The 10961-nt window shown below is 41.2% G+C and overlaps 1 protein-coding gene across 6 annotated transcripts in view; it reads left to right on the top strand.

The window, feature by feature from the left end:
* The window catches only part of PPP1R12B (protein phosphatase 1 regulatory subunit 12B), a 183869-nt gene that overhangs the window by 127071 nt on the left and 45837 nt on the right, over positions 1-10961 (top strand). Inside the window, exon 1 of one of the 6 annotated variants that reach the window (XM_019546394.1) lies at positions 3383-4275. The exons of the other annotated variants lie outside the window; for them this stretch is intronic. Coding sequence (XP_019401939.1) covers positions 4174-4275 — 102 coding nt within the window. The 5' untranslated portion in view covers positions 3383-4173. Of the gene's footprint in view, positions 1-3382; positions 4276-10961 lie in introns of those variants that run through there. 6 annotated transcript variants of the gene reach the window in all.

The raw sequence follows: 10961 nt of genomic DNA, 5'->3' as shown, positions 1-10961 counted from the left end.
GAGGTCCCTTCCAGCCCTGATGTCTATGAAATCTATGACATATGAATACTTCCAGTGGTCAGTATGTCCATGTATTTTTGCCCAGTTTTCTTTTTCCATAGCTGTAGCTATAGTCTCTTTTGCCTCTCACTCTTAACTTGTGAAATTCTTGTGTGTGGAAAGGAGTAGGACTGTATTGTGTAACATATGCTGCCTGAACAGGTTGTAATTGACTGGACTGTATTAATTCATTGCTGATCTGAGTATAGCATATTCACATTGTTGCATACTCTACCACTTCCATAAAAATTGTTTGAGGTCTGGTAGTTGTGCAGACCATCTTGATGAGTGAATCTCCTGGTAGGATTGTTTATTAGCTTTGCAGAAATGTCCTCTGAATCTGTCAAGAGATAACTAAACTTTTTTGCATGGATACAGTTGCTTTGAATGCCCATACAGAATGTGGGGTCCAGTGTACATAGCTGAACAGCAAAGTTTTATTTCTTATACAGGAGCGTTCTTTAAAAGAAATCTACAAACAGCAAAACCAGTTACATCTAGGCAGTGATCTTGAACCTTCAAGCATCATTCTCCATGTGCATTGGAAAAGCACAAAGGGCAAAAGATTCAGGTTTATTAGTTATATTGGGGGAGCGGGGAGAAAGGTGGGGAATTAAAGCTATGCAAGAAGCTAGGAAGAAAATTAAGAACAATTTTCCAAGAAAATTGTAAAACGTACTGTCCATCATATGTTTCTACTCCACTTCGTTCTGCTTTTTCTTGAACTGATAGGCTAATTTTCAAATTGTCCTTTCTGACTTAAAATTAGAGACTTTCTCTAGCAACTTGCTTTTTGTTAGCCCTGTAAACAGCTGCTAGAACCACCTCTGTCTCGGATGAGTGGATAATTGTAATGGATGTCTGTAGAAAGCACAGATTATGGCATTTATTTTGGTTTAAAAATGGATTGGAGCTTTCCCAGCACCACCCTCCATTGGAGGAATAGGACTAAAGGTGGCTATGAAAATGCTGTGATTCTTGTCTGGTTACCTTCCTGCTAGGGAAATGAACAATAGTATGTAATTTGCAGTTATTTAACTCCACCTTGGTGATTAACATAGGCTCCTTCAGACTTGTTGCTGTAGTGACGCCCTTGCATTGTGGTTGCTACACGAGTTAGGCTAGTTTTGAAATACTGTATTCTGTTTTGGAGCCTTAGGAGCCACGAGACCCGAGTCAGTGGAAGAGGAAAACGTGTAAGAGTTCCCATAAATAGGCAGTCAGAATAGCTAAATAGCACTGCTCACTATATGGTAGAGTGCAGCTTTTGATACTAGACTGGTGATTCTTAGCAGGGGTGCCATGATATCCTTGTAGGGGTGCAGTTGCACTTTGTCCCGTTGCAGGGAGGTAGGCGCACTGCTCGTTCCTTTTGCCCCCTTGCTTCAGAGTCCCATGGACAAAGTGGCACCTTAGTTGCTCTGAACAGCAGGCTCTGCTCTGGGTGGGCAGATAAATGGATGTATAAATGTAGAACTAAACTGCACTTTTCAGCCAAGCTTGTCCCCCAGCTCCCCTCTCACTCCAAGAGCAGGCAGGAAGGGCAGGTGGCTCTGATCCCCAGAGGACTGTGCTTTCCCTGTCAAATACAGACTGGAGGGGGCCTGCCCAGGCCTCATGTTCTGTTGCTCATCTCTCTGTCCCTTCAGACCCCTCAATGTCCCACACATGGCACGTGTTGAACCTAGCACTGCATCCCTGCTGGCTAGGTATACCCTGGCTCTGTCCAGTTTCACCCTGGGGCTGGAGTACTGGAGGGATGCTCCTTGGGAGATCGTAGTGCAGAAATTGGCTTGCTGGTTCTTGGTCCCCAGCAGTAACTTGGACCCATGGATGAAGACCCAAGGTGCAGCACTGGGAGCAAACATGCATGAGGCCATGCAGAGCTGGGGAAGCAGCCTAAAGGTAGATTATTTATATTGTATTATAATATAGCAATACACTTAATTAACACGTATTATAATGCTTATGATATTCATATTATATTAGCTTTTTAAATGGGGTGCTGTTAAATACTGAAAAGTATGGAGGGGTTCTTTGAGTCCCAAAAAAGATGAGAATCACTGCACTAGACTATCATAGGAATGGTGGTTTCATAGTTAATGCAGTAGATGAGAACACCAGAAAATCTGGGTTCATTTCCTGACTATAACCTAAGACAAGGCTATATTTTTATGTGCCTCCACTTCCTCTTCTGCAAGGTAGGGATGTATTTTTGTTTTACAGAAGTGTTGCCAGAATAAAAGAGATCACTTGACGATTTTCCCACCAGCTGTCCTTTCATTTTGCTTGTAGTGAATGCCCTTTCCATGGTATAATTAAATGTCATTGAGAAGACCTCTGTTGAGGTGGACAGTATGACTGTTCCAGCTTCCTCATGACTGCATAGAAAGAATATATAACATGCAGTGTAAGAGTAGATGGTATAATGAAGAATTTTTTTAGATCTTGTTCTCTGAATGCATTTCTGCAGCACCTGCACTGTACAACCAGGTATACCGTGCTTGAAGACTCACATACAGATGCAGAAGTGTTTAGAAAAAAGTACAAATTCCGCTTGCTACAAAATATTCTGTAGTAGTTGGTACAGGCTTCACCAATTAGTTTATCATAGGTTAAATCTAAGCACAAAGCCCTCTTTGTTGGTCAACGGCTGACTTCAGTACAGGTCAGTGTAAATAAGCCTATACAGGCTCTTCAGTATTATCCAGCCATTGGATACAGTGTGGTGTTGTTTAATTCATGCTGGATTACTGGAACCAGTCCAGTAACTATACTTGAGTTAATGCATTTCAACAAAAAATAACACTATATGGTTAGCAATTTGAGAGAGATCACACATTCTAAAACATGCTGTGCTTGAGTGTGATCGCATTTAACATATGAGACCACTTAAATTAATGCACTTGTATTTAGTTGACCATGCAGATTTTTTGGCTTTTTGCAAACTTTGGAAACCCAAAACACTCCTGATTTTAGTCGATTTGTGCACTGGCGACAAGGTAGAGGGGAGGGGACTCTGTAGGGAGACTGTTTAGAACCAGCACATCAGATGAACTAGGTGTTGCTTTCTTGGACCTCTAAGCCAGTTTTCTAAAGAACACTTCTTCTAAAAGTGCTGTGGTGGTGTGTGGTAACTTAAATTCTGCTTAATGGTCAATTACAGGACTGTATGTCCTGTGAAAATATTTGCCTTTGACATAGTCTCTTACAAAATGCCTGCTCAAGCTAATGTGTGGCATTTAGATCTTGCAAAGAACAGTATAGAGAAATTGTCTTTGACTTATAGCTCCTACCCCTTCAGGCCATGGGAGCTTTTAAAGTTTTGGGGTTTTACTTTTTTCTCCTACAAGTGGCAGCCCAAATCCCAAGTTGAAAGTGAATCTTTGTCTTTGGCCTCCTTCCAGCATTCCTCGCTGAACAAGTAAGGATTTGGAATGTCAGAAAACAGCAAGAGGGGAGGGAAGATGTAAGTGTGTGTGTGAAGGCGTCTCAAACTAGGAGGACGGAACAAAACATAACTTCATCTGGACTTCCCCTTTCCAAAACAGTGTTTGTTCCTGATTTATACTTTCTTGTTTGTCTTAAATCATCTAGCTCTGTTCAGTTGCTGTAGCAGAGAGGGCTCGGCAGCGTTGTAGAGTGAAACAAGTCTCTTGTAAAAGCTTCCTTTCTGGATAACGCTTACTGTTTGTTTGCCTTCACTCTTGAGAATTGACAGTATTGACTACAGAACTACTGGGGGGTCACCAGAAGCATTCTGCTTTGCTGCACAAACGCTTTGGATGATACGATGGAAATGTTCTTTTGTGGAAGATCCTGGAACAGGCCTTGATTCTGAGGCTAGTGCTGTGCAACACCTTGGATGAGAACACAATTATTTCTTGATACTTTCCTTTCAACTTGAACAGTGTAGTGGATGAACAGCGTACTACAACATTTCTATGCAGCTGATTGATGCATCCATCTAAACCCTAAAGAGCAGGGTTTTCATTATCATAATAGCATTTTGAATTAAATCCATTCTTCTGGCCTTGCGAGTAAGACCTGCCCTGCAGCGCACAACTGAAGAAAAGTGGAAGTGGAAGCTTGATTGCTGCTCACGAAGGTGAACATTATTCACCTGGAGGGGCCATGTCGTCTTTATACACCAGAAGTAAGGAGTTTACTCGGAGCAGGAAGTCTCAGTCAGATTCTCCCCCGTCGTCTCCTTCCCCGATTGCAAAGACACTCAGAGTAAGCAGACTTTTCATTTCTGTATTGCACTGCAACCTGCTGAGTGTAGGCTATGGTCAGGTTAACAGTGTCAGTTTGTCCTCTGGCACCAGAGAGCCAAGTTATGTTGTTTGCTTTTCTGAATGAGGCAATTCATATGAAATAAGCCTAGGAGGAACAAAGTTTAATAGTATAAGAATGTGGCTTCCAAGCAGTCCTTGTGCTGTGATTACTTGAGTGATTATAGAGGACCTTTTGTCACAAGAGCTCCATTTTTTTTTTTCTTTTTGCGTCCATTGAGGGTATTGTCCCTTTTATGCTTATTAGGAAAAGCCTTTTAGATAGAAATGAGGCAAAAAGCCAAACAACTGGTACATTGTTTTTTTCATATGCACTTAAATGTTGCTGATATAGCTAGATGCAAATTTCAGTGCATCCCTGTGAAGTGCAGCATACTTGAGTCATTTCTAAAAAGGCAAGAAAACAGTTTCTTCCAAGAGCTACAGATAGATTATTGTGACTGTTTTGAACTGTTCAATTCCTCCAGATCTGTCGATTTGGGGTTCCATCTGTTGATGGGCACTAAAGTAAGAGACAATTTAGCAACATTGCAAATGGTTTTGGAGAGGTGTCTGAAGGAGTATCCTTAAGTCCACATGATTGGGTATGCAATCTCTTTTCTATCCATAGATCAACAATGTCAAAGCGAAAAGAAATAGGCTTTGTGGAAAGGTAGATTACTTTAGGCCAGAAAGATGAATGGAGTATCTTTTAAGTGGCATTGCATTCACAAAAGTAAAGTAATACATTGTCTTTACTTTTTAGAGACCAGTATAAATAATAGCTCTAAGGAAAGGAAAATGCATTTAAACTACTGTCCCTTTATTGGCAACAGCTAGAAACATCAGAAAACTTAACCTTGTGCTGCTAATGTTAAAGTTTCTTCTCTGAAGAATGCCATCAGTGTCCATTCCACAGCTCTGCTGCATCTGCAATCAGCTTTTAGGTTCCTGAAATCCAGATATCCTCACAGCTAAATTTTGAAGCTAAAATTAGGTGGTGGTGTTATTTTTTTTTAATTTCAGTGTTTGCAGGTTTGTTTACATTCCCATAATAACAAGCCAATTTATCAATACTAATAATGAATGAAGAGCTCTAAACATTGTTCTAAATTTTGGGATGAAATTAAAATGTTTGAATATCTCTGAGAAACTGACTGTAGTATTTCACTATTTGTCATGCACAGACACTTCCCACGTTCATGCTGATGAGCATTTAACAGGCATATCTTGCTGTAGCTGTGATTGCTACATCCCCTAACACTTGCTTATAGCTACCCACAGCTTTAATGCAAAGCAGTTAGTAACTCACAGCTTCTGCTGCAATATTTGTAAGCAGGAATGTACTTTTTTTTTACTTTATTAATGAATCCAACTTGTCAAATAACAAACTAAAAACATTTTAAAGATGCATCAGGTCCCCTAAAATACACATGAAGATTGATATTTAACTTCTATCAAGAGTGCTCCCTTAATCAAAGATGGTGCCCACACCCTTGTGTTCTTTTCTTTCTTCCAGTCTCTGACTATTTCTTTGTTTCAGTCAATGTTAAGCTCTTGTTTCTTCATCTCTGTATAATAATTCACTCCTTCTTCCTTAGAATTGCGTAATACAAATCTCACCATCTTCTCATCTCTGCTTTTAACATTTTTAATTTATTCCAAACTTCTTCTTGAGATCATTGAACTTTCCCTTCAGTATTCTGAAAAAGCTTCTCAAACTTTCTGGTTTTGAGGCAGGAGAAGGTGTGTTTGAGTTTGTTTGTTTTTTAAAGCAATTTCCACCAAATTTCAAAGTAAGCACGTCCCCCCAGTCCCCCTCCTTCTTCCTCTAGAACACTGACTTGATAGGACAATTTTTCCATTACTAGAGTTTCCCAAACTTTTGTCAAGTGATTTGAGGGATGTCACCTCTTTTAAAGCTGTTACATTTGTAATTTTTGCGGGCACTAAAAGATGAGTGATAATTCCTTATGACTCTTACATTTCCGAGTCCGTAGGAAAGTTCAGTAGGAACAGTAAGGGGTTATCTGATAGTTGGCTTCCTGTTCCCTCACCAGATCTCCAACCTTCTTCCAAAACAGTCTGATTCTGGAACATGTCCACTTTGTGGTAGAATCCTCTCAGCTAACTATGCTGCCTCCAAAATTTGCCTGTTTCTATACCATAAATGTTTAATTTTTTTTTAAGTGGAATGAGGTACCATTAAATAAAGGTTTTAAATTTTTAAAAATCATTTTATTTTATTATCATGCAGATGGATTTGTGGGGACCATTGTTCCAGATGGCCTCCCATTCTTCATCAGTAATTTTGTATCCAGTATCATTGTTGACTTTGTCAAAAACAACATTTTTTCTTCTATATAACTGTAGGAGCATAGAATCCTGATGGACTCAATTGCATATTAAAGAGTCTGTTTGGATCTTTATAGATGGACCAGAAATGCATGCATGGCTGGAAATGTCTGCTTTGAGCTACAGTGAAAGGTCCCAGAAAACGGGCCTAGTAGTGCTCCTCTGGGATTGTAACTAATCCAGTGGTTCTCAACCTTTTTTTAGACTAAAGGAACTCTTTGGAAAATGCAAACTCTTAGTTGTTGTTTTTTTTGACTACAGAAAAATAATAGTCATTGTTCTGTTGCAAAGAACTCAGAAAGACCACAAGAAGTCTCAGTGTTTTTAACGCTATGAATTTCTATTTGAAATCTTTTGATTTATCTCGTGAATCACGTTTGCATACATAGAAGCGCTAACATTGTGTGGCACTCAATGGCACCCTTGAAAGAATCTCAAGGCACCCCTGAGTGCTGCCACATGCTGGTTGAGAATCCATTGCTGTAATCAAAGGACTTGTATAATAAAAAAGAAATCTAAACACTCCTAGTGCTAATGATACCGTTGTTGCTGCTGCAGCTCAAGTGTGAGAAGCAGTGTAAGAATTCAGTACAACAGTGCTCACTTAAAGTTCACCATGGAAGATATAGAAAGTGTCTTGCTGCGTATGAAGGTTTAGTGTCGTAGAAGCTTAATAACTCAAAAAAAAATTAATCGTCCCAAAACAAGGTAGGCTGAAGTCAGAAGTTAATTGGTTATCTCTCTTAGGGCATTTTTACATATGCTGTGGGATGCGGTGCTGGGTGCTTTAATTAGTGAGCCATGCTAATTAAAAGTGTCCGCCCGTCATGTGTATCAGCATCCCTGTGCTGAAAAAGAGAATACGGCACTTTGAAATATTTTGAAGCGCCCCACTGCCATTTTTTCAGTGCGGCAATGCTGATGCATGTGACACGGAAGGCTACCGGAGCACAGCCATGTCTGTGCTCCGGCAGATTCTATCGAGTCTGATCCGACGCACATCGGAGCAGGCTCCGCACACATGTATAGGAACCATTAGATGTTAAAAATCTGCAGAAGCCTTGACTGTTTAAGTATTGAGGTTGGGCAAACTGAAGGGATTACCCAGTGCTCCCTTCTATGGCATATGGCAATTGAAAAACCAGTTTATCAGTAATTCACATTTAACTTTACCTTTTTCCCTCTGAATTTGTCTGAGTCTCTGGGATGTCACATGTCTTACTTTGTAGTTGCAAGCTTAATGGTGAAATCTCTTTGCAGTAAGCTGGTTGAAACCGTAATAAAGGAACATTTAAAACAGGCTACAACCGTATTAAAAAGGTGGTAGAAGCAAATCAGTCCAACACCTGACTATATGTTTAACTGCCTTGTTCCTGTCACAGCTGCTGGGTCAGAGAATAAAGTCCCTCTTGCGTTTGTACATGTCTCTTAGAACATCCCCAGAACCTGTGGTTCTCCTGGACAGCAATTGTTTTTTATAGTAAACTGCTCCAAACTACATAATGCCTTTGTGACGTGGATAAGTGCTTCAAATATCTAAGCCAGGTTTTCAAATGAAAAAAGCTTGTGTGTAGATTCACTAGACACTAAGTCTGCCAAAGCACACATGCAGATAAGGCTAACATTTTAAATGTTAAAACAGAATGACAGCCTAAAATCATACATACTGTCATCAGAACCAGAGTTCTGTCATAATCTGAAAGCTGTCCTTGTGCACCAAACTTAGTAGAAATGCTTGATTGGATTACAGCCTTGGAATAGCTTTGAATACAGATGGTCTGACAGTCACTCTCTCCTGTCTGATTTGAGTCCTTTTATTCATGTAACAAGCTTAAACATGTTTCAGATATCAGTGGTAACAAGTTTATTTTTACATTAGGTAAAACTGCATGAGTCATTTGACTTGTTTTTCTACAGCAAAAGAAAAAGCAACTCTTTGTATATGTTGCTAGTAGAAATGTTAACCTCTGACTTCCTCGTCAGATGTCTTGTTGGCTTAATCTAGTAGAGCTATTTCATGCTGCAGAAATATATACATAATTAGCATGCTCCAGCAGACTCAATTAATTAAGTCTAGTCCAACACGCTGTAATTACAGCGTGTTGGAACAGCATCCCCACACGTCTACAGGCAACCATACAGTTTAGAGATGTTGGCCGGTGTTTTTTTCTTTTGTTTGTTTGTTGGCTTCCCTCCTGTTTAGGGGACTAGTTTGTGGATGGTTTAGTTGTGAAGTTCAGCCAATTGAATCACCCCTCTCTTGGAGTGTATTTCACAACATGAAAAAAGTCCTTGTAACCCTGTGAGAGAAGTTGTATTTTGATTCCAGAACTCTAAGCCCAAGCTGTCCAAGGCAGAGGATGATAAAGTAGTCATGCACTCTGATGTCTATGTCTGAGATGAGCCAATCTAGAGTGGATATAGCAAAGAACTCGGGACTGAACATGGGTTCAACATCGAACTTGGAAACATTGGTTCCCCTCTATGCATGCAGGTAGAGGGGCAATGGGATCCAATGTGCGATTTACACAATTGTGCCTCCTGCTATGCCACATGTTCATGGCAGGAGGCCTGATAGTTGGATTGTGCATTAGATCCCATCATACCATCATACTGGAGTCTGATCCCGAGCTCCCCCTGCACCTGCAAGAAACAAGTTGCCCCAGCTGGGAGCCCCACACACCCCAGTTGAGGGGCTTCCAGCTGCAGGGGTGCCACACACACCTCTGGGACTGGAGGATCCCTGTTGTAGCAAGCTCCCTGTCCCAAGCCAGAGGATCCTGGAAGAGGTGATTTCCCCCTCATGCGGAGTATCCCTGGGAAAGGAGGATTGCCACAGGAGAAGTTCCCCCCAGCCCAGTGGTGCAGGAAACCCCTGGGGCTAGAGGATCACTGTGATTTTGGACTGGGGGGGGGTCACCTCTGTGGCAGTCCACTGGCCCTGGGGGTTTCATGCACCCCCAAGCCCTAAGGATTGCAGCAGCTACAATCCCTAGATTTCTTGGGCAGTGGTTCTCAAACCTTTTTTTTCACGTACCACTTGAAAATTTCTGAGGGTCTCAGTGGATCACTCAAACTTTTTTTTGTTCTACAGATCAAAGCACACAACTCGTATTTTAATATCCGTAGTCTTACCTTACAAGTATAGATATTCTCGATTGTTCTGCAGCCTTTCTGCAGACCACCTGAATGGAGTTCGCGGACCAGTGGTGGTCCATGAACCACAGTTTGAGAACCTCTGCTGTAGTGGCATTTGTACACACAGTTGTGCCACAGCACCGGGTGCTTTTAAAAGTGCCTGATGCTGCGGTGCACATAGTTGTATAAGCAGCAAAATGCACATCAGTGCTGAGAAAATGGTGGCAGCGCGCTTTTGAACCAAAACACCTCAAAGGTGTTTTTAGTTCAACAGTGCACCGCCACCGTTTTCTGCGTGCTGACACACATTTCACCACTTATACAACTGCACATGACATAGCACACTGCTCATCATCTCACATGTGGAGCAGACTTGATTAATTGAATCTTCTCCAACCTGATGGATCTTGGGTGCATCACAGGATGAAAAGGTACGTATATAATTGCCCTGTGGTTTTACCCTGGGCATGGAGCACCCCTGTAGCTGACTGGATCCCAGATGTAGGGGGCGCTCTGCTACATATCAAGATTTAATTTGCATAACAACCAGGTACAAAGATCTAATTTTATAGCTGGTTGGTGCTCTTTTTGGCTTGATAGCTACTTTGCACATGTAGCTGGTCTCCAGGTAATTGTGCAGTTAACCGGTTAACTGTGCAATACCTGTAACATGTACAATCTGGAATGGGGAAATGGGAAGGGGTGATTAAAGGCTAGACTGCAAAGTGCTTTTGGAGTCAGCCAGAGTACTAGAGCAAACCCACTGCCTCAAGTATGGATACAATTACTGTTCAACCAGGCTAACAGGTGGCTCCAGCCAGAATATACAAAGGGATGAGGGGAATAGGCTCAAAGAGGTGCTGCAGTGAAATTCTAGAAGGGAACAACTTCAGAATTTAAGTTAAAATATTTTAATCAATGCAATCTTTTGTCTATTTGTCTTACGTTTGCTGGTTACACATGAACAAGTGCAATATAACCGATCCCCAATGAAGGTATTGTTTAATTTGATATGAATAAAAAAAAGGCCTCTCATTCAGTTGTGTCTTAATTCCTGAGTACTGTGTCCCTCCTCTTGCACACAACTTCATAGAATCATAGAAATAGGGTCGGAAGGGACCTTGTAGATCTTCAAGTCCGACCCCCTGCCTGGGC

This window comes from Crocodylus porosus, unplaced genomic scaffold (genome assembly GCF_001723895.1).
Source record: "Crocodylus porosus isolate Cpor-Errol unplaced genomic scaffold, CroPor_comp1, whole genome shotgun sequence".
Lineage (NCBI taxonomy): Eukaryota > Metazoa > Chordata > Crocodylia > Crocodylidae > Crocodylus > Crocodylus porosus.
Note: the sequence above shows the minus strand (reverse complement) of the source record. Positions and strands in the feature narration are given on the sequence as shown.